Here is a 24,744-nt window from a genome sequence, read left to right as displayed (position 1 = left end):
CCCTAAACACCAGCATCACTGCTTGCTCTGAGTCTGGGGTCTAATAAGCCCATGGGCAAGGGTGTTCCACCAGGAAGGATCGAGAGGCTTGGAGAAAACAGACACTACAAAAGACAAAATGCTTGATCAGAGAAGATGCTGGAGTGTGAGATAATAAAACAGAGAAATAGGGAAAGAAAAGCAAAACCCAGCAAGTTAAAACATACCAAATAAGGGCTTCCCTGGTGGCTCAGTGGTTGAGAGTCCGCCTGCCGATGCAGGGGACGCAGGTTCGTGCCCCGGTCTGGGAGGATCCCACATGCCGCGGAGCGGCTGGGCCCGTGAGCCATGGCCGCTGAGTATGCGCGTCCGGAGCCTGTGCTCCGCAACGGGAGAGGCCACAACAGTGAGAGGCCCGTAGTACCGCAAAAAAAAAAAAAAAAAAAAAAAAAAAAAAAGCCAAATAAGGCTATCCCAGTAAAAATAGACACAGGGCATAATGATGGGGAGGACTTATCACAGAAGGATTTTAAAATCCAAGATTGGAAGAGATTAGGGATAAAATGGAAAAAGTCAAGAGGGCAAGTAAAAAAAAAAATTAGTGAGCATGGAGAAGACCTGGGGTGGTAGCTGGCTGCTGACAGCAGATAGGAGTCTTGAATCTTGATGGAGACAGAAGTGACCGAGAAGAACCCCACAGAGCAGAGAACACCTTTGTCCTGCTTCCTGCTTTGGCTCAGTACCAAAGTTTAAAACACACAGCCTTTCTAAACACCACTGAGAGAGAACTTAAAACATGTAGGAAGAAAACAGGGATTTCCCACATATATTACTGCTTTCAATTCGGTGGTTATTTCCTGCATCCCCTTTCCCAAAAGGTGAGTTAACACGTTTAAAAGCAGTTAAACACAGGCCAGATACTGCTACCAGAGAAAGTCTCTGTACACAGATGGATTTCCAGAGGCCACCTCAGAGGCTATTTGCTTCCAAGCAATACCTGAATAAACACAACTAAAACACACACAAGTTTTGGACAAATCCTTGAAGTTAACTATTCCTGTGAAAACTATGTAGCCAGAAATGTGCTTTGAAATTTAAGAAAACACCGTTATCAACGTAAGGTAACAGTCAATTTAGTGACCAAGAATTACAAGCTATGGGTTCAAGGTGAACCAAAGAAGTTAAACATAAGATATGCCACTTAGGAGCAGTCCCTTTATATTAAAAACAAAAACAAAAACAAAAAAACCCACACAAAGACAAAAAAACCAGCAATGACAGAGAGATACAGATCTATATAACTACTTGCCCATCTGTATGGGTTTAGCAGTCAACTGTAGCCAGCATGTGAGGCAGACTCCTATTCAAACTAGCAACCTGCAATTTCTTCATATGCAACTCACAATTGTAAATGGGATTCCAGAAATGAATGGGGCATTTAAACAATAGTTTTACCACTAAAAACAAAACAAACAAGCAAGCAAACAGAAAACCTTCCAGGTGGGTCCTGCAGACTTAATAGAGCTGGTTGCTCATGTCAAACACCTTGGGTCTGTTTTTCAGTTTGCAGCTGTCTGAGGGTCTGTTTCCTGGGGCTGGCTTCAAGGCTGGACCCCTTGCCCCGCTAAGAGTAGAGAAAACACAAAAGCCATCCACTGGGTGATGAAACGAATTAATGTTCTGTGCGATGAACAAATATCTCTAATTTTAGCTACGCATAATCTCAATCGTCGACGACTCGGGGAGATCTTTGCACAGCGAGGTTATGAAAAAGAAACACAAAACTGCTAAGTCTTGAATAAGAGAAAGAGTCACCTGAACATACAGCTTTACGGATCTGAACAAGCACTTCACTCAATGCAAAGTAAAGCAAAAGGGAACCAGCAAGGACCTACTCTATAACACAGGGAACTATACTCAATATTTTGTAAGAACCTATAAGGGAAAAGAATCTGAAAAAGAATATGTACACACACACATATATACATATATATATAATGGAATCGCTGTGCTGTACACCTGAAACTAACACAATATTGTAAATCAACTATACTTTAAGTAAAAAAAAAAACAACAACAAAGTGAAGCAAAAGGGGAAAAGTACAGATCAGGACACTGCCTACAGAAGAAACCAAGTGAAATGAACCTGACTTTAACTGGGCACCGTGGCTCGTCTTTGAGAGCCTCCAAGGAAGCAGCAGGACAGATGGTTTGGGGGCAGACTCACATCTATGGAGTAGAATATATTCGTCCTCTTTGTACATGGTTCAGCATCTACTCTAAAGCCTCATTATGACTCCTATATAATGCCTCCCTAGAACAAGAATAATTATTCCAGGTTTAGCTAAAATTGGAGAAAAGGCTGCAGGCTATTCAGTAAGCAGCAATAATTTGTGCTCAAACTGACAATAAATATCAAACGGACAGTCGTCAATTGTCCTGGCTTCTATGGTAATATTAAAAGCTGCCCCGAGCTAATACTACAACCACAGAAATCACAAAGGAAGAGATCTAAGTGACTAGTAAATAAAAATGCTCAAAATCACTAATAATTCAAAGAAGTTACAAAACAGCACATTGGAATCTCTTTCTATGTATATCAAATTGGCAGGCTGATACGGTGAAACGGGTCCTCTAACACAGATGGTGTAAATCAGTATGTTTTCTGGAATGTACCTTTACTTGGCAGTTATGTATCCAAAGCCTAAAAGATAATCATAATCTTTGACCCAGTAATTCTAATCGTAGTGCTAGGAAAACATTCAGAAACACAGACAAAAGATTTCTAGCTTCATTATAGCATGATTTATGCTAACCCCAAGCTGGATACAACCCAATGGTCCAATAATATGAGAATGATTAAGAAAAGTAAATAGACCCACAGGATGGAATATTATGTAACCATTAAAGAACATCTGAGCTAAGATTAGACTTCAATAATGTAGGGAATTTCATATGATTTACAATGCTAAGTTGAAAACAAAAATAGTTGGGATTACTTTATACATTCTTTTATTATTGCTTTTTATTATTATAAAAGGCATGTTTTCTACCAAAAAAGAAAAAAGCAGAAAATAAAAGCCAATGAAGGCCAGAAAGAACACTATTGTTCTATTGTTAATATATGTTAATATTATTAATATTGTTAATAATTTGGTATACAGCTTTCCAAGAAATTGCTACACCAGACATTTATATTTCTACCAAAAAAACGAAATCAGACCATACATATATTTTCATAAAGTACCTCAACAGAAGTCATCTAGCAAATGTTGGGCATTTTATTTGTCACAACGAAGAAAGAGAAAAGCTGGCATGCAGGAACTGGCCTGCCATTCGTGTTCTCCGGGTGAATATAAAAAATGTCACAGAACACCGACATCAGACAGGGCCCCGTGACCATGAGATGAGGACAAAACCAGGACTACTCCATAATCATATCTGAACACTGACAGGATATCAATGTTTTCCAAGCCACATAAATGACCAGACACCTCCCTATCCTGGCTAAAAGGAGAGACTGCTGCTTCTTTATCAACATGTCGTTAGCCTTCATTTGGTCTGTCCTCCTTCTAGATATGATGTATTAAGATACCCAGTGGTGGAATTACTCTTGCTTCCTGACAGCACCCGATCCAGAGCAAAGTTCTGCTTCCTTAAACCCTCCCCAAACCATCTTTCATCAGCCCAAAACCTGTAACGCCCTCTTTCTAGCACACCCTCTTCCTCATGCCTGGTGGGTGTGTTCCGGAGATCTTTGGCCGCAGGGCACTGACACAGCTAATTCACCACCGTTAGATGTTGATTTTGTTCAAATTTGCACTGTTACAACCATCAAAAAGGAATACTGGCTGAAAATGAATTAGAAAACTGAGAGGGATCAAACAAACGATTGCGGGGGAGAAAAGCCCCAAATGCTTAAAGACAAAGGACTGCAAAATTACCCCAACAGTGCTATATACATACATATATACATACACATATTTTTTCCTCTCAAAAGACTGGGAATACTCATTTTCCCACCAAATCATCATTCTGACTAACGGTCTTATGGGCTAACTGCTTTCCACCAGCAGCATTCCTCCTATCTCCTTTTGGAAACGGACCATTCCTGAAAACAGATTCTACATGCTCACAGCACCTTATGTGGACCCTCTAACCGAGCTGTGCTCAAGAGGCAGAACTATTCACGTCAAATAGCCCTGTGTAATGACTGTGGTGTAGTCTGTACTGGTGACACCAACTTATAATTGCAGTAACTGTGACCCCTTGCTATAGAACCTTGTCTTAAAAAAAAGGGGGGGGGAAGGGAAACACCTCTCAAGGTTAATGACAATTATTTATATAGCCTTATCTTTTTTAAAATTTTATGTTATTTTTTAATTGCAGTAGAGTTGATTTACAATGCTGTGTTAGTTTCAGGTGTACAGCAAAGTGATTCAGTTATATATATATATATATATATGCACATACACACACATATACTTTTTCATATTGTTTTTCATTATATGTTATTACAGGATGATGAATATAGTTCCCTGTGCTCTACAGCCTTATTTTAAAAAAGAGAGAGGGGCTTCCCTGGTGGCGCAGTGGTTGAGAGTCCGCCTGCCGATGCAGGGGACACGGGTTCGTGCCCCGGTCCGGGAGGATCCCACGTGCCGCAGAGCGGCTGGGCCCGTGAGCCATGGCTGCTGGGCCTGCGCGTCCGGAGCCTGTGTTCCGCAACGGGAGAGGCCACAACAGTGAGAGGCCCGCGTACCGCAAAGAAAAAAAAAGAGAGAGAGAGAGAGAGAGAGAGAAAGAGAGGGGCTTCCCAGTGTTAATGACAGTCCATTGGTACTAAACCCCACAAGGAAACAATGAGCATACTAAACCAAACAATGATTCTTGCAGAGGAAATAACTATTCCAAGTACTTAAGGACAGCCACAGCATTCTCAACATGCAAAGGAAGATATTTTCAGCAAGGAGCAAAGGCTGGTTTGACTGCTCTAGGAAGACAGGTGGTAAGCTTATCATCAGAGTCCAGGGGGAAGCCACAAACAATATGGAAATATCACACATGGAAAAGTTAGTTGAACTCATTAAAGCAAAAAGGTTTCTGTTCTCACCAGCCTTTTGATGGCAATGAAACAAGGGGGATTACTGAAGAAAATGCAGTTGCCATGGATCCATCTCCAGGATGTTGGGAGCTCTACATATCAACATCAGAAAAGCAACTGATGTTTGAGACAAATGAACTTAACTTTGAAAGCAAGGAACAATGCCTGTTTCTGACACTGAAAATGATTTCTATTTTAAGACCTAGATTTCAATTTTTAGCTTCAACCAGTACAGCACAGAGAGAAAAACCCACCAAAATATACTTTTACAATATGGCTATTTTACAACTTGGCTTTACATTCCTAAGAAACATTTGTAAAGGTTACATTGTGCTTTACTTCCTATTAGTTGGTGGTTTTTAATCAGTTTTGGTATGTATACAGCATGAGATGAACTTCTAGGAATGGAACCACAATTTATAACACAGTGCCTAGAAGAAATGAAAGTGTTTCTTTACAATGGTTCTACATACAACCACTAGGACATAAATTTGGTGGTTGCCTGGGAAGTAATGTGTAAGAAAAGTTTGCATGTAGAAAACTGCCTAAGATCAAGCATCTGATCGCCTGCAGAAGTATTCTGAAGATCCACTCGTCAGCGGACTGGGCAGCATAACTGATGTCAAACCCTTTTTGAGGAAAAACAACAAGGTCCTAACGTATAGCACAGGGAACTATATTCAATATCCTGTGGATAAACCAGAATGAAAAAGAATATATATAACTGAATCACTTTGTTGTAGAGCAGAAATTAATACAACATTGTAAATCAACTATACATCAATAAATTAAGGGACTTCCCTGGTGGCACAGTGGTTAGGAATCTGCCTGCCAATGCAGGGGACATGGGTTCAATCCCTGGTCCGGGAAGATCCCACATGCCGTGGAGCAACTAAGCCCATGCGCCACAACTACTGAGCCCACACGCCACAACTACTGAAGCCCGCACACTCTAGGGCCCGCGTGCCGCAACTACTGAACTGGCGTGCTGCAATTACTGAAGCCCGTGCGCCTAGAGCCCATGCTCCACAACAAGAGAGAAGCCACTGCAATGAGAATCCCGCACACCACAACAAAGAGTAGCCCCCGCTCGCCGCAACTAGAGAAAGCCCGTGCACAGCAACGAAGACCCAACGCAGCCAAAACTTAAAAAAAATAATTAATTTAAAACTTTTTTTAATTAAAAAATCCTTTGTGACCCCAAAAAGCCCATTTTCCATCTGACCAGGAGACAAGCAAACATATAAGGAAGCACCTCTACGTTTCACACTTAGTGGTCATAGTAGTTCGCTGGGCTGTCTAAATTCTAAAAAGATTCGCATTATTACAAAAAGCTGCTCCATGGCATCCTTTTCCAAAAAGAATCCAAGATGCAATTTGTTTTTTGCCAATCATTCTCGGACACTGAGAAGCTAGCTGATGCTTCTACTTCTGTCCTTCAGGTAAAATTTGCCATAAGCCTTCAGCCCCAAACAGTGAAGCGCTTTTTCTCATTTTATGCACACAGGTCCTTACCTCGTTTGCTGACTGACGTTTTCCAGCTTACAAAGCAAGCTGTCCCTGCAGCTAGAATGAGGGGACCTGGCCCACCACAATGCCAAACAGCTGACTCCCTCGTTTCGAGAAATGAACTCTGCTGCAAACTGCATCACGAAAATTTAATAATTTGTCAAAGGAGGAGAATCAGTTATTATGAAGTGCATTTCAGAGTTCAAAGGTAAAGGTTGTAGGGAGCTCAAGTTTATCTGCTGACAGAGAAAGTTAATTAAAAAAAAAAACAAACCCAGACAAGATCTGCTTTGCAGACTTATTTCTCCAAGAGATAACCTCATTGCTATGTTCATGCGTTCTAATTCTTGCTACACAAGGAGGTTACACTTAAAAAAAAAAAAATCCATCGATTCTCATGTTTTAAAGCTCTCTCCAATGGCACTCTTAAGAGATGTGCTTTTCCTTTTCTTTTTTTCAACATGGAAACAAAACAGAATTAACAATAAGCTTTTTTTTTTTTTTGCGGTACGCGGGCCTCTCACTGCTGTGGCCTCTCCCGTTGCGGAGCACAGCCTCCGGACGCGCAGGCTCAGCGGCCATGGCTCACGGGCCCAGCCGCTCCACGGTATGTGGGATCTTCCCGGACCGCGGCACGAACCCGCGTTCCCTGCATCGGCAGGCGGACTCTCAACCACTGCGCCACCAGGGAAGCCCAAGAATAAGCTTTTTATGCTCATGTGTCAAGCACTGGAGTCCATAAATCCAGTTATGGCATTCAACTACTAAGAAGTTACCTTGAAAACCTAAAATAAAAGTTTATGCCACACAGAACTATTGCCTCCTCTTCCCTAGTCCTGGGTGGATAAGGAGCTCTCTCTAAAGACCTAAGAAGCTAGAACCTTAAAAAGGAAATATCAACAAATGTGTCAAACTGCAGTTTGTTTTTTCTGCTACATGGCTATTTTATGGAACTATTCTGAAATGTATGTTCTGATTACTTTTAAAGAAATGTTTTTCCAGGAATCAAAATTTCTCATCAAATCAAATCAACTAAAATATTAAATTAGACATCTCTGTTGAATTTTCTTATGAAATGACATCATGAATATGTCACTGTAGGACATCCATCTTTCCTATTCCGCTTCTGTGGTCGCTGCGCTGCTTTCATCATTGTCTACAGAAGTTGGCATACAATTCCTAGATGCATTTAGCTGTCAGTCTAAGTAAGATCAGTGTTCTTAAGGGTTAAGAATGCCTTAAGAATGCCTTTATTCCACATTACACCTTCATTTGGCTAGTCTTTGCTCCAATTTTTTTTAAGATTAAATTTTTCTTAAAGGCAGAAGGTCATTACCTCTCAGTTACATGCTATTTGTCTTTGTTCTTTTTCCCCCTATATGATCTGCCATCTACTCTAAACAGGGAGGTCTTGATATCTGCAATGTATGATTATTGCAAGGTTATCACCATTTGCTAAATGTTGGACTCTTCAAACTAGTTCTGCTTAGTTTATGGCGTGCTGGCTGAAAATTGCAGTTAAATGATCAGAGTTGCGATTGGGCCAACACAGTCTTTGTTCTTCTCATTTATCAAAGGAACAAAATGCCATAACTCAGTTATAAGGGGAAAAAAATGAGGTCCTCCTAAAAATTTGCTAACACCCTAAAAGAGAAAAGAATCTTTTCACAATAGTATCTGTTTCTTAATGTCACCTTCCAAAAAGCCTTTCTCTTAATTTTTAAAATCAAAGGTGCATTCCTTAATGAAATCAGAAATATTTCCTGAAATACCTTCAACTAAATAAATCTATTTTAAAACAAACAAAACACGCAAATGCCAAAAACCATGCAGTGGAAGTGATCTTTAAAAGTACATACCATACACATACAGAAGGAAGAAATCTCTCCGGAGATTTCTGCAAAGCACACCAAGCTGGTGCATGTTTTGGAAATCTCTGGTTATTTAACCCTGTACAAAGAAGTCACTCTAGTTTATTGATTAAACACTAATTTTTACTACTCACTAAATACATATTTACACAATAAACTTTAATGAATCCAGAGAAATCAGTGAATAGTTTGTATGTCACAAGTCCCTGAATAGAGGGCACATTTACATGCCAATGTTTCTTAAGCCTTTAACATAAGTAGGAAAAATTATAATGGCCTTTAATTTTATTATATTTTTAACTGAAGTAGGTGTACAGCAAAGTGATTCAGTTATACATATATATTTATCTATTCTTTTTCAGATTCTTTTCCCTTATAGGTTATTATAAAATACTGAGTCGAGTTCCCTGTGCTATACAGTAGGTCCTTGTTGGTTATCCATTTTACATATAGTAGTGTGTATATGTTAATCCCTAACTCCTGACTTATCCCTCCCCCTCTCCTTTCCCTTTTGGTAACCATAAGTTTGTTTTCTATGTCTGTGGGTCTATTTCTATTTTGTAAATAAGTTCATTTGTATCATTTTCTTAGATTCTACATATAAGCTATATTATAATGATCTCTGTCTGGCTTACTTCACTTAGTATGATAATCTCTACATCCACCCATGTTGCTGCAAATGGCATTACTTCATTCTTTTTTATGGCTGAGTAATATTCCATTGTATAGATATGTACCATATCTTCTTTATCCCTTCATCTCTTGATGAACATTTAGGTTGCTTCCATGTTTTGAGTACTGTTCACAGCATTATTCATAATAGTCAAAAGGTGGAAACAACCCAAATGTCCATCAACTGATAAATATTTAAATAAAATATTTAAATAATAAATCATAATTAAATATTGCTAAATAAAATATGATATATCCATACGATGAAATGTAATTTGGCCATAAAAAGGAATGAAGTACTGATACATGCTACAACATGGATGTACCTAGAACACTAATGAAAGAAGTCAGACACAAAGGCCACGTACTTATTGTATGATTCCATTTACATGAAATACCCAGAATTTATATGAAATATCCAGAACAGGCAAATTTATAGAGAAGTGAAATACATTAGTGGTAGCTTGGGGCTGGGAAGTGGGGGAAGGGGAATGTGGAGTAACTGCTAATGGGGATGAGGTTGGGATGATGACAATGCTCTAAAATTAGATTATGGTGATGGCTGCACAACTCTGTAAATATACTAAGATCCACTGAATTGTACACTCTAGTTTTTTTGGCTGTGCCACGCAGCATGCGGCATCTTAGTTCCCCGACCAGGGATGGAACCTGCGCCCCCCGCAGTGAAAGCGTGGAGTCTCAACCACAGGACCGGCAAGGAAGTCCCTGAGTTGTACACTTTAAACTGGTGAACTTTATGGTATGCAAATTACATATCAATAAATATATTTAAAAATCTAAAAGAGATGACAATATCATTTGCATTGACCTGTGGACTCCTCTGATTCTTCACTTCAAAATATCACACATATACTTTTATCAAGCTCAATATCCGAAGTCCTTTATACAATATACTAACCCTTTGGTGTGTGGTTTTTCTTTTAAATGATTTTAATCCAGAAATTCTAACAATATCATTTTTTTTTAACTTTTTCACCAGATGACCTGAACTGTTTTTAAGTTATATACACATAATTAAACATCTTTTTGTGCTTGGGAAGAAATGTCTACCCATGCATTTCTGGAGAAGTGAATAGGAAGAAAGGAGAAAAGACAATGCTGTCTCTTAGAACAGTGAACACAGAAAAACTTGTCAAGCAGTCAGTGATAACCAAAAAGATGAACCAAATCTCTGATGTTCTTGCCTGTTCAGCATTCAGTGACTTCTACTTATTTTACTGCTATTCACAACGTAGTCTTTGTATAAATTCCAACTTCTCTCTATATGACCTTGCCCACACTACTCTGTCGTCCATATAATTGCTCATGTATCTACTCAACAAGCTTTGGCCCAAACAGCTACATTCACAAGGTCCTTCCTACAGATGTCTGTAAATGATGTCAAATGCTAAGTAGAAGGACGAAGAACATGAAATTGACACAGTTAACCCAGGCATCCTGCAGGTTGACAAGACATTCATGTAGCAAAACTACTGTGGCAAACTACATCAGACTATAGGTATCCTTCACAGTATAAAAGCAATTGTTAACCTCCACCAACAAGCTGATTATTAAGAACACACACCAACACAGGAAAATCCCACTTGGACATCACTCATATTATCTCTAATATGTTCTTTCATACCAATACCTTCAAAAAATAGGGGACAACTGTAAAATCTCTAACTTCTGAAATTGGAGAGCTAGAACTCAAAACTGCATCCCCACTAGGGAAGTACTTCAACCAAAGTGATTTATCAATATTTTAAGTTATCAACATTTTATGAGGGATTGCTCTTAAGAAGGCAACAGAGCTTTTAGAAAGCAGATACTCCAGCCCCAGTCAAGCCTTCAAATGAGTGCAGCCCTGGGCAAAAAATAGACTGAAATCTCACAAGAGACCCTGAGCCAGAGCCATACAGGAAAGTCACTCTTTAATTTCTGACCTGTGAGATAATGGAAGTTTGTTGTTTTAGGCCACTTAAACAAAAAAACACAGTGACTCAGCATTCTTTATCCCCACTGAGTTTTAAATAAAAATGCCTGGGTTTAAATTATACTGTCACCTACAAATTGGCACTGGTTATTTCCCTCTACAAGGATTAAATTATGAGCCCCAGCAGCTGCTTCAACACCCTCCGAAAGGAGTTCAGGGTGGAGATCAGCAATCAGGCACTCTGTGCTCTGGGGAAAAAAAAAAAACAAAAAAAACCTGGCAGAACAGGTCTTCAGATAGTTAGATATTTTCAGGAGCCAATTTTATGAGCCCAATTCTTGCATCTCCTCATATCTAGAAAAACACTAAAATCCTTCATGGTGACGTCTGCTCCTTGTGACTAGCAGAAACCTTCATGAGACTAGTAGAAAAATATGTGCAAAAAATGTGTACTTGACTGCATGTACTCCCCCTTCACCAAAATCACATATATCCTGACCTTCCCCCTACCTCTTTGGAGCAGTTCCTCAGAGCTATCGGAAATGTTATCTCCCGGGCTATAGTCCTCATTTTGCCCCAGATAAAACTTAACTCACAGCTCTCACGTTGTGCAGGTTTTTTTCAGTTGACAACAGCTAAGTGAATTCATGCTCTATCTCACATAAAATTCCCTAACTAGAAAAGTGCTTGGTAAAGAAATACTTTAACAAGAGGAATTTCAGTTACTCTTTCCTGAGGCCAACAAAGACAAGTAAGGTAGCTATTTCTTTCAGGAGTGAATTAGCTGCAGGTCTAAGATAGAGAAAGTTAGTTTAAATCTGTAATTCCCGCTGATTAATTCTATAGACATTCTATGAATGCCCTATCATTCTGTGAAGCTGCAGACCAAGGGAAAAAGACAGATAACTACTACAGAACATTCCAAATCATTTGGTAGCTGAGCCTCAAAGCAGCCATTCCATACCTATACCTTGCTATAGAAATACCGCACAGAGCCTTCTCTCCACTGATCCCCAAACTGAATATGAAATAACACTCAGAGTTCCAGGACAGTGGTAGCATTTTATTATAAAAATGGTTTCTAAAAAGATCCCTGGTGAATAAGAATAGAAAAATGAACTTATTCTATAAGCAGAGTCTTTAATTTTAGAATTTATCTACAAACATGTAAATGTACAGAAGGATTATTTTACTCTCTTATTTTTTAAATAGCACTAAGATAATAAATGCCAGGAACATGTCAGTAACAAAGAGCCGTAATTGTTCTAAAACTGTCTCAAGGCCTGCAGGAGATTTTCTACAACGGGAAAAAACACTAGTTTCCTTGCTCTTTTGTTACTGTTAAATGCTACTTCTTCTTTGTGGAAGGGACAATATTTCAAAGCACTAGGTGGTAGCTGGAGTAACATCTCTGTTTTTGCCCTACATCTACTCCAAAGGAATGTCAGTGAGAAGCACTGAGGCCACACCTCCCCCAGGAGGTGATGGTCTCCTGATTTCACTACATTGTGCTTTCGCGAATTTTCTCTGCACAAAGAGGCAGACATTAAAAATACTAAAGATAAATTAAGGAGCAAACAGAACCCCCTCAAAGACGGCATGTGACGGTCAACACGCAGCGCTTACCTTCTTCCCTCCGGTCACAAACTGCTTGCAGCTGGATCTCACGAAATGCGGATGCACGGCGATGATCTGCAAGGGAATAAGGACCCCCAACAGTGGTTTAGGAGTCACAGCTCCAGCACAGAATGAAAGCCCTTTGTACGTTACCGGCAGCATGATCTAAAAATCAACCCGGTATCCTGGTAGGAAGTAATCTATGCAGGTAATATTCTGCACCGAGGATGAGTTTTGCTCTGGTGTGAAAAGGTTTCTTCTACGAAGCTGGGTCAAAGCTAAAAGATGAGCATGAACAGTTGTCGTTTCTGGCTGAGTGGGACCCTCTGAGTGGGCACCCCTCTTTAGAGACAGCCAAGGCAGTCAGTAGAGGCAGCGAGACGTCACAAATGTGTGTAACTGAATACATTTCATAGAAGAAACCCAGAGAAAGAACCCAACTATCTCCTTGTCCAGACGCCTTCCAGTGACTGAGAGCACCCCGTGGAACAGGGCTGGCGATGCAGCCTCAGACACTTAGCACAATTACATCCGCGCCCTAACAGCAGAAAGACAGCAGAACGGCAGGACCCAGGAGTTCCGGAGCGCAGCATCCAGGCCCTTCCCTTTCACCTCCAGCCTCAGTTCCCGGCCCCCTGCTTCTCATCCGCTCTCCACGATCTCCTCCCAACCCCTCAGAAAGGTTGCTCTCAAGGCTGCTCCATCCTCACCACCGTTTACTTCACTTGCCAGTGGCATTTCTGAAGGTCTGGTGGCTGCACTCAGTGTAAACCCATCTTCGGGGCTCCCCTTTTATGGCTGTCAGCCTGCAGAGACTCTGCCTCCTTATTTTCTTATCCCCAGACCCATGTATTCATCAACTAATACACTGTGTTTTTTTCCAACCTAACAGAATATTTCTGGGCATTAAAAACAATTCACACAATTACACCTTCATAAAACTCCAACTAAATACATTCTACTCTCTTGTTAATTAACTAATACATTTCCATCCTCCAACGGAATAGATTCCTCTTCCTACACTGTCATTTTGAGGGCATTTAGCATGTGACTCCTCACTTCTCTAACCATTCCTCCTTCCCAGGTTAGCCCTTCTTCCCTTCCACACTTCCCTAATCCATCCTGGATACCAATGGAATCATTTGCATATTGTTGTCACACATTCTTAAAATCTCGTAGGAGAGTCCTCTTAGCTCTCTTACAGTGCACCATCCTACGTCACAGCTGCTATTCCAGACATCCCCACGCCCCTCCACCACATTACCTTACCCCTTTTTTCCCCTCCTGGTCATTGCCCTTGACTGCGGGTCCTTCACCGCCCAACGTAGCAACCCTTGGGCTTGGGCTTGGCCTCACCGGCGGGAGGCTGGAGGACTCATATCCAAGGTTTCTCTCCCTCCCAACACGACGGACCCCATCCCTTAGTGCCGCTCCACTAAGTTTTCCCTTTCTCTTATTTTTGATCTTTCCCCCCTGCTGACTTTTTACCATCAACCAAAACATGACCAGCAGAAATGCTCCTGGGACCCTGGCTTTCTCTCCGTCTATCAGATGAATTCCCTTCTTTTTTTTTTTTTTTTTTTTTTTTTTATGCGTTACGCGGGCCTCTCACTGTTGTGGCCTCTCCCGTTGCGGAGGACAGGCTCCGGACGCGCAGGCTCAGCGGCCATGGCTCACGGGCCCAGCCGCTCCGCGGCATGTGGGATCTTCCCAGACCGGGGCACGAACCCGCGTCCCCTGCATCGGCAGGCGGACTCTCAACCACTGCGCCACCAGGGAAGCCCGAATTCCCTTCTTCATCAGGAAATTTCTTGGAAGAAGAGTCTACGCTGCTTGTTTCTACTTCTTCATCTCCCATTTACTTCTTGACACGTGGTGAGCCTCCTGCTACGTGTTTCAGTCCCCACCTCGTGTGATCTCTGCACTGCCTTTCCCACGATGCCCACTCCTTCCTTCTGGAAACCCTCTCTCCTTTGGCTTCCCTGACACCGCTCTCCTGGGTCTCCTCCAATCCCTCTAACTAATTCTTCTGAGATCCCTCACTGTTTTTTTTTTTTTCTCCCACTACCTTAATCTTTAACTTAGTGCTCCAGAATTATTTGACCACCAGTCTTCTCACTCTTCTTTTTTTAAATATCTTTATTGGAATATCATTGCCTTACAATGTTCTGTTAGTTTCTGCTGTACAGCAAAGTGAATCAGCTATACGTATACATATATCCCCATTATCTCCTCCCTCTTGCGTCTCCCTCCCACCCTCCCTATCCCACCCCTCTAGGTGGTCACAAAGCACCGAGCTGACCTCCCTGTGCTATGCGGCTGCTTCCCACTAGCTATCTATTTGACATTTGGTAGTGTATATATGTCAATGCTAACTCTCTCACTTTGTCCCAGTTTCCCCTTCCCCCTCGTGTCCTCAAGTCCATTCTCTACGTCTGTGTCTTTATTCCTGCTCTGCCACTAGGTTCATCAGAACCACTTTCTTAAATTCCATATATATGTGCATTAGCATACGGTATTTGTTTTTCTCTTTCTGACTTACTTCACTCTGTATGACAGACTCTAGGCCCATCCACCTCATTACAAATAACTCAATTTCGTTCCTTTTTATGGCTGAGTCATATTCCATTGTATACATGTGCCACATCTGACTCTTTAACCGGATAATATCTTTCAAAATGGTTTCATCTTACTCAGCTGTGGTTATCCATTTTGTGTTTTTAGGGCCAATCTCCATACTGAGGTCCATATTCATGTTTCCATGAATGTTTCCTACATAACATTTCCACCAGATGTGCTACAGTTATCTAGACTCAAGCCCAAACTAGCAACATCCTTCCTCAAACCATCCCTTATTTCCACTGATGGCATTCCCACACACCATTACCGAAGCAAGACCCTGGATCCACCCTCAGCTCCTCCATCTCTTATGACCCTCGGCCACGCCATCACTAAGTCTTAGTACGTCTACCTCCTCGAGGCTTTCCTGATTCATTCCTTCTACACCAACGTGAGTACTCACCATCCCTCTTTTCACTGAGCTCCTGTAACACCATTTCTAGAGGACAGCATTAGCCTTCTAAATTGTCTCCTGTCCCCAATCACTCTCTTGCTTACATCCCCCTGCACTGTGGCAGGGCTGGCTTTCTAAAACACACATCAGATCCCATCTCTCCTTCACCTGTTGATCAATAAATGTTTGAATAAACACCTGAGAAAGCTGAACGACCTCTTCCTTTAACAACTGTAATACCCACTGTAACGACCATGACTGTTGCCTGAAATCGGTCCTTCTGCCTTGGGTCTATCAGCTCTCACATCTAACACTGTTATAGCTGCCATATTACTTTTCCTTAAGCTTAGCTCAGTTTACACCACTTCTTTGCTCTCCAACATTCAATAATTTCTCCTTATCTACCAGACGGAGTCCAAATTCCTTAGCCTGAATACAAAGCCAGCGTCAATCGGCCCGTGCAGCTTTCCTGCCAAGTCAGTATTTTATGCAGCATCTAAACTAGACTATTTGCCACTTCCTGAACACGATTTGAATTTTCTAGCCTCTCCGTTTATATTATACTGTTCTTCCACATGGGAAGTCAGCTTTCTCCATCAGCCCTGTATATTAAAGCCCAAACAACAGTCCATCTACAAAGCCATCACTAACGAGGACAGCTAGAAGTAACCTCTCTCAGTTTTAGATTCCTTAATACTGTTTTTACCTCTTTGAGTCTTTAATCACAGATTGTGTGTGTGTGTGTGTGTGTGTGTGTGTGTGTATCATCTAACCCACTACAACAAAAGATTCCTGAGGATAGACTGAGATCACAGTCACATAATATACATTCTGTGTACCTTCCCAGCATCAAATAGTATCTGGTACATTGGTTGAACAGATACTTACTGACAAAATTAATGCAACACTGGTAGTGTTCAAAGTATTGTAATCCTATTGCCTTTGTTGGGAAAATCCTTAGAAAAATTAAAACTTACTGAATACTTACTTTAATGGGACAGTCAAAAGTCTCATGAAATTCTTCTCCAGAATATAGTCCAAACACTTGCACCTAAAAAGTAAATGGATCTTGTCAGTTCACCGTGACGGTAACAAAGAAGGCTGCTGAGTCAGTGAGAACACATACTATCAATAAAAAAGTAGAATATGGGATTTCCCTGGTGGCACAGTGGTTAAGAATCTGCCTGCCAATGCAGGGTACATGGGTTCAAGCCCTGGTCTGGGAAGATCCCACATGCCGCGGAGCAACTAAGCCTGTGCACCACAGCTATGGAGCCTGCACTCTACAGCCTGCGAACCACAACTACTGAGCCCACATACCACAACTGTTGAAGCCTGCACACCTAGAGCCCATGCTCCACAACGAAGAGTAGCCCCCACTTGCTGCAACTAGTGAAAGACGGTGAGCCTACACACAGCAACGAAGACCCAACGCAGCCAAAATTAAGTAAATAAATTTATTTTTAAAAATCTTAAAAAACAAAAGTAGAACACTTAGTAATCCAAAGCCCGTGTAATCTCTATTAAATATCCAACGAAAACAATTCTATGGGGGTGAAAACACACTGCTGAAATTAAATTTTTACAAGTATCTCATGGATACAGAGTTCCCTTTGCACATCACAAGTTTGTTTTATTAAATGGACATCAACTTTAAAAATGAAATAGATATGAATAGGTTACTAATACCCTTTTATGAACTTCCCATAGACTATTCCTAAAGGAATTATTTATTCCTTTCCTTGAAGGAAAAAGGAGCTTCTTTTTTTAGTCACAGATATATAAATCAACTGTGCAGATCAAAGTGGCAAGAGATTAGGTGATCACTACATTTACAGTCTTATCTTGAATCTATTTAGAGCGTATAAATGTAAGATTTAATTTTCTCCTTATCAGTGCCTCCCTTAAAGTTGTTTAATCTTAACCTTTTTTCTGAGTGGTTGACTTTAAAAATTGAATAACATACATATTCAATTGAGTAATGTACATAAACGGTACAGATGACAGATTCAGAGCTTGACAATTTTTTATGATACGAACATATCGCTGCAACCATGACCCAGGTCAAGAAGTAGAACCCAAGAAGCTCCCTTGTGTTCCTTCCCATTCATTCACACCCTCACAAACTAACCGCTCCTCCAAAATCTATCACCTTCAGTAAGTTGTGCTAATGTTTGAATTTTATATAAATAGAATCATAAACTATTTCACTGGCTTCTTTCACTCGACATTTTCTTTCTGATGTTTATCCATACTGCTATGTACGTACAGCAGGAGCTGGTTCTTTGTCATTGCCTTATAGTATCTCAATGTATGAATACATCATAATTTATGTATCCATCTTCCACTGATCATTTGGGTTGTTTCCAGATGGAGGCTATTATGAATAATGCTGCAGTGAAAACTCTTTCCAAATCTTTTGGTCCACTTATATACCCATTTCTGAAGAAATGGAATTGTTGAGTCATAGGTTATGCATCTGTTCACATCTAATAGACAGCCAAACGACTTCGCAAAGTGGTTCCAATCAATTTACACTCTCACAAGCACAGTGTACGAATTCCAGGAGCTCTCAAACACTTGGAACCAGCTATTAGGGGCACTTAGAACTATTTCCCAACACTTGAGATGTGTTCACTCTTTTTCTAGTCTCTAGAAGAGTGGTGTTATTTCTTCTTTAAATTTTTAAGAATTCACCTGTGAAGCCATCTGGGTCCAATGGCTCTCTGTGAGAAAGTTTTTCATTATAAATTCAATTTTTAAAATAGATATAAAACTACTTAGAATTTTCCTTGCTTTCATCTTAGTAAGTTTTTTCTTTTTTTCTTTCTTTTTTTGGCCGTGCATCATAGCATGCAGGATCCTAGGTCCCCGACCAGGGATCGAACCCGTGACCCCTGCATTGGAAGTGCAGTCTTAACCACTGGACCACCAGGCAAGTCCCCATCTTAGTAAGTTCTGAGTAGTTCGTGTGTGCAAGTTCCAAGAGGAAAATGTACTCATGTTATGATATCATTTGAGGAGATAAATTATTTCATTAAACTATAAAATCTTTAGAATATTCCACTCATTTTGTGACTGCTGTTTTTTTACCCTTGTGCCAAGTATGTTACTTGGGTTCCAAGAACAGCACATGGTACAATGTAACATAGAGGGAATTTGATTTAATCAGAGGTAATCTGTTAAAATGTATTCTTGACATGGCAAATACATGCAGGCCCCACTACCACCTTGCTTCTCATTGTTCAGAGGGCATTGCATCACTGCTTTTATATGAATGTATACGCACAGGATGCATTGAACTTCTTATAAAATGGTGGTAGAGAAGCTCAAAAGAAAAGCACTGCGTTCAGAGTTTTACTCTATCCCAGGAAGTTGTAGTTGAATGAGCCCAACGAATCCAAGAAAACAGGGTCAAAATAAGACAAGTACTGTATCACCTGAATCTTAATAAATTAACAAGTGCTCAACTTATTAATGTTACATCAGTAGAAAGTCATGCTAAACTAGGAAGTTTACATTCTTCTAACATAAGCTACTTCTATGAATTCATTCTAACAATGTCGCTGACAACGTGGTCCCCTGTCAACTCTCACACTCCTACTACCAGCTTGGACCTCTAAATGCTTCCACGTGCTTTACCTCAGTGGGTCTCAGGCCAGACTGCACGGTTAGGATTCCTGGAAATTAATGGCCAGGTCCCACCCTAGACAAACTGAACTTTCTGGTGGGGTAAAATGACGTATTTGTTTTCAGGTGGAACGTATTTATTTCACTCATACCGTGGTCAACATCTAGCAACGTCTAGATGTTCCTCTTAGTTCTAAATTTATTTTCTAGCTGTAATTTGACTCACTTTTAACCAATGGGGAAGTCCCGTGTGAGGCCCAGCATAATTTCTAGGCTAACATTCCAATCGGAAAGTATATTTCGATAACCTCTCCTCAAAGATGTGATGTCACTTCTCAGTCTTCTCCAGTTGTGGAGGGCACAACCTTCTGGAAAAGCTGTCTATTAAAATGGCCAGCGTCATTCTGGCTTTTTTAGAAATTTTATTCTGAATTAAACTATCCTTATGGATTTGAAAATGAGAAGAAATACCTTTAAAATGATATTTTTAAAGATTGATAACTGACAGTATGTAACTAGCAGTGACAATCTTGCTCTGCGTCATTTGGCCCTTATAGCAAGACAGCTAGGGATGAAAGCAAGCACCATTATGCCTGTGTAACAGATGATTCCGTGGAAAAATAAATGACTCACCTGAGGTTGTAAAAATCAAGAGTATTCCAAGCCCTATTCTTCTACACTCTATCATTATAGGAGCTAGCCTAAAATTTGCAAATAATGAAGATATCTTTCTACAATATTTAAAGTGTAAGAAAAGTAGAATAGGGAAAAGAAAATCAAAAGCCTCAAATATTTGCCAAACTAACATGAAAGGGAATGAATCAGACAACTCTACAACAGAAGTGGAAACTAAATGCAGCAGACAATTCATTCAAATGGATAAAGTTCCTTCTGCCTATAACAGGGTAAAGATGATTTTAAGGACAAAAGTTAAGTGATTTTTATTGCAGGGAAAAGTATACGAGCTGAAAACAAATATAAGCCCATCGAAAAAGACTGAGGGATCGGTGAGAAAATGAATACGAGAAATACTGTAAATCTAACGGCGAAAATTAAATTATGAATTTCCAGGGCTGTCCCTTTAAAAATCACAAATCAACAACAAAACAAACACACGAATCCATATGAAGACATAATAGTAGAGTGATAAGAAGGAATAAACAGAAGAGAACAAATTGCAGAAGTTCTTAGAAAACAGGCTGAAACTCATAACTACCCTTTAGAACTAGTGGAAGCAAAAATGTCATAGCGTGCCCGGATTAGGGGCTGGAGGGGTGTTCGCCGAAGATGGCAAAGCCAGATTAGAACTCTTAGGTTAGTCTCTATTCGTACGTTTAACTGAATAACATTTTCCTCAACTGTCATTGTCTCCTTCAGTATGGAAAACACTGAGACTTCACAAGACAAATCTCGTAAACTTTACCAGTACAAGCAGGGTGAGTCGTAAAACCTTTGATATTTTGGTTTATTTCACTAATGTGACACCCAAACTAGTTGGTCAGAACTTAAAACTACTAAAGCTAGTAAAATCCAAAGCAATTCTCATTCATCTCCCCTCTCTCTCCCTCTTTGTCATTTTCTCAGTGATTAGCACTGAGAAACAATACATTGAATGATTGCCTACAAAGTTTGGGCTTTTAGGAAGCTTGCATCTGAGTTAAGAATCATATTTTTAAAGGTTAAAATAGAGACGATCCTTTTGATAATGGTATCCCCTATAGCAGCCCTGACAACCTCTCCCAACTTGTCACAAAAATACCTAGTGAAGACAAAGAGAAAATTCAGAACAATTGGTCTTAGAGTCAATCTACTGCAAAGTCTTGGAGGATTTCTCATTAACTACAAACCCACAGAGCCACAGGAGGACCACAAAACGTATGTGCTATGTGTTTACCACCACAAGTAAAGAAACCCTACTCTCATGAAACAATCAGGAAGGTGTATAAGCCTTCTCCCCTTTAGCATGGAATTCTATGTATTTGCAAACCAGAAAACTGGGCGATGGGCCATCTGACATAGAGAAACTGTGAATGAGGTGACCAGAGTTTTGGACAACCCTCCCAGCTATTACTTCATTGTAACAGCCTCTCTCAACCCCTGGCTTGCAAATAACAACAGGTCAAGCATTAGAAGAACAGGGGTGAACATGTAAACTGTCATTCCATCTAGGGCAGTGGCTGGAGGCACCCTCGCAGGGGAGATGGCAGGTTTTCATATTCTCCACCCATGGAGGGTGTCAAAGACCCAGGAGGGAAGATAGGAGAGGCTCCCAGTTCACTGGAGGAGCTGCCTTAACTGGATACCTCCAGTCAGGTCCCTATGTGAGCTGAAGGGTGACTCTACAACACCCAAAAGGATAACAAGCAGGGCCTGAATCTGTTTGCTAATCCAGGTTCAGAAAGAGCTTGTCTCCCTGTTCTGGAATGGATAAATGAGTAACAAAAATGCACACAAGGTCTATAAAAAGAATACTGCAGAACACAATTCCAGTGACTCAGAGGGAGAAAAACCATGCTTTAAAAAATGTTTTAATAGGGACTTCCCTGGTGGTCCAGTGGTTAAGATGCCATGCTTCCACTGCAGGGGGTGCAGGTTCGATCCCTGGTCGGGGAGCTAAGATCCCACATGCCGTGCAGCATGGCCAAAAAAAAGAAAAAAAAGAAAAAAAATTTAATAGTAACCAGAAAAGAAAAAAACAAACTACAGAACTATTTGTCAACTTCAATAAGAAGAAGAGACCTCTATGAATCTGGAGCAAAGGATAGGACGACAATGATAATGATGATGGTAACAGCTGACGACTACTGTGTTTCTTCTATTCCAGATACTATTCCAAACCACTGACATATATTAACTAATTCATTTCTCTTAATGATTAATGAGGCAGGTACTGTTACTATCCCCCCTTTTATAGAGGAGGAAATAGGATGAAGCACAGAGAGGTTTGAATCACTTAGCTGACAACACACAGCTCAAATGTGGCAGGATAATTCCACTCCCAACCACTCCACCTCTAAGACTCTCTAAGACACACAAGGAGTCATAATTTTTGGTTTAAAAAATTAAACATAGGTCAGGCTGACGTGAAAAGAAAATTGGGAGAGATCAAAAATCAGGAAAAACAAAAAGGCAAAACAGAATAAAAGTCTACTCCAGAATACTGGAAGCAAAGTACCTCAGCAAAGGGACCAAAACAAGAAGAGAAACTCTCCCTGACTACAGAGAAATGAGATGATAAAAACCATGAGAAAGCAAAGCACATGTGTAAGGTATATATGTGTGTGTGTGTGTGTGTGTCACAAAACATGACCAATTTTTCTTACACTATATTTTCTTTTTAAAAAAATTAATTTTTAAAGATTTGAGTATAGCTGACTTACCATGTTCTATTAGTTTCAGGTGTACAGCAAAGTGAGTCAGTTATACATACACATACATCCACTCTTTTTTAGATTCTCTTCCCATACAGGCCATTACAGAGTATTGAACAGAGTGCCCTGTGCTATTTAGTAGGTCCTTATTAGTTATCTATTCTATATATAGTAGTGTGTATATGTCAATCCCAATCTCCCAATTTATCCCTCCCCTTCCAACGTAACTCATAGCAAGATCTTTTTTTGACCCACCTCCAAGAGTAATGAAAGTAAAAACAAAAATAAACAAATGGGATCTAATTAAACTTAAAAGCTTTTGCACAGCAAAGGAAACCATAAACAAAACAAAAAGAAAACCCACAGAATGGGAGAAAATACTTGCAAATGAAGTGACCAACAAGGGATTAATCTCCGAAATATATAAACAACTCATGCAGCTCAATATCAAAAAAACAATTCAATCAGAAAAGTGGGCGGAAGATCCAAATAGACATTTCTCCAAACGGCCAAAAAGTACATGAAAAAATTCTCAACATCACTAATTATTTGAGAAATGCAAATCAAAACTACAGTGAGGCACTGCCTCACACCGGTTAGAATGGCCATCATCAAAAAATCTACAAACAATACATGCCGAAGAGGGTGTAGAGAAAAGGGAACCCCCCCCAACATATATTTTCAAAAGAGAAGAAGGGTGGATAGGGCTTATCCATTCACCAACTTACCTTGAAAAGGTGAGTGAGGTACAACAAAACGGGAGGGGAAGAGGCCAGACTACAGATGGTTAGTGAAGGGTTAGCAATAAAAACACAATGAACTTAGAACTGCCCACACACCCCGCACTGGCTCTGCCACATTCCCTTCCAGGCCTCGCACTGTGCCCACTGCCCAGCTGAGGCAGTAGAGGGGCCGGGGGTCAAGCAACTTCCCTGACCTAACAGAGAAGAGTGGGAAAGCCGCCCAGGCAGGCGCGGTGCAGAGCCATGCTGTCAGCCTCCGCGCAATACCGCCTCCAGCCTAAGTATTATTGAGTTTCTCTGAAGAAATGAAAACACGTGGAACTGAAGCAATAATCAAAATCAGGACTGAAGTCAACTTTCCTGAAATGAAAACAATACTTCAGTATATGGATCAAAAGGACTTACCCTCTTCCAGACAAACTGAATGAAAATAGACCCAAACAAGACATTAACTTAGCGAACTGAATTGCAGGGGCTGTTCGTTGCCATTGGTAGTGCTGTTACTATGATGAGTCTGAGATCCAAGGCAGGACAGAAAAAAAATTAAAAAGCTTTTGTGAAACAACAAAAATAGGCTGGCCTCTGACATGTCTAGGAAAATAAAGGTTAGTCAGAAGGGAGCAAAGTCTCCAAAACTTTGAGAAAAAATAGTTCAACCCAGAATTCTATATTAAATTAATTCTAGTTTATGTATGAGGGCGACATAGGCAAGAGATCAGAAAATAAGGCTGGTATGTGCTTACGCGGAAAGTTACCTAAAAATGTATACCAGTAACACACACACACAAACGCGCACACGCACACACAGTATCTGTGTGAGTGTGTTTCAAAATTTGAAACTCGAGGATAAATAAAAAGATTAGACCTGAGCACCAGCTGACTGAACAGAGTAAATTTTAAACAACTGTTAGAATTACGACTTTAAAACTGAATAGCAAAGGTTATCTGTGAAATGGAAGGTAATGATTTATCGAGGAGTCTTAATGCACTAAAGAAAGAAAACTCACAACAGCCACTGAAAGATGCACGAGATCTAGGTATCTGGAGCTGATCTTGCTTAATCATCTTTATGTTGCTATCATCACTAACGACTTTACTAGATCGCTGGATATTAGCGCCTCAATTTTCACAATCCTGACTAACCCACGAGGAGGGCTAGCTTACACACCCACGTGCGCTGAAATATTTATTTTCAATTCTATCAACGCTGATAAAATATATGAGAAAACCATTCTTTAAACATGCATCATGGGTCTACAACAAAATATGGCAGTGATAAATTTGACTACAATAGGAAAA

The 24,744-nt window shown here is 40.3% G+C and overlaps 1 protein-coding gene across 2 annotated transcripts in view; it reads right to left on the bottom strand.

Annotated features, from left to right (window-relative positions):
• The window catches only part of VPS41 (VPS41 subunit of HOPS complex), a 178,780-nt gene that overhangs the window by 80,400 nt on the left and 73,636 nt on the right, over positions 1 to 24,744 (bottom strand). For both annotated transcript variants that reach the window (XM_065884478.1, XM_065884479.1), the window contains 2 exons: positions 16,690 to 16,752; positions 12,698 to 12,763 (listed from right to left, as the gene is read on the bottom strand). In XM_065884478.1, the coding sequence (XP_065740550.1) occupies positions 12,698 to 12,763; positions 16,690 to 16,752 (129 nt within the window). The remainder of the gene's footprint in view (positions 1 to 12,697; positions 12,764 to 16,689; positions 16,753 to 24,744) is intronic.

The sequence above is a fragment of the Phocoena phocoena genome, chromosome 9 (assembly GCF_963924675.1).
Source record: "Phocoena phocoena chromosome 9, mPhoPho1.1, whole genome shotgun sequence".
Classification (NCBI taxonomy): Eukaryota; Metazoa; Chordata; class Mammalia; order Artiodactyla; family Phocoenidae; genus Phocoena; species Phocoena phocoena.
Note: the sequence above shows the minus strand (reverse complement) of the source record. Positions and strands in the feature narration are given on the sequence as shown.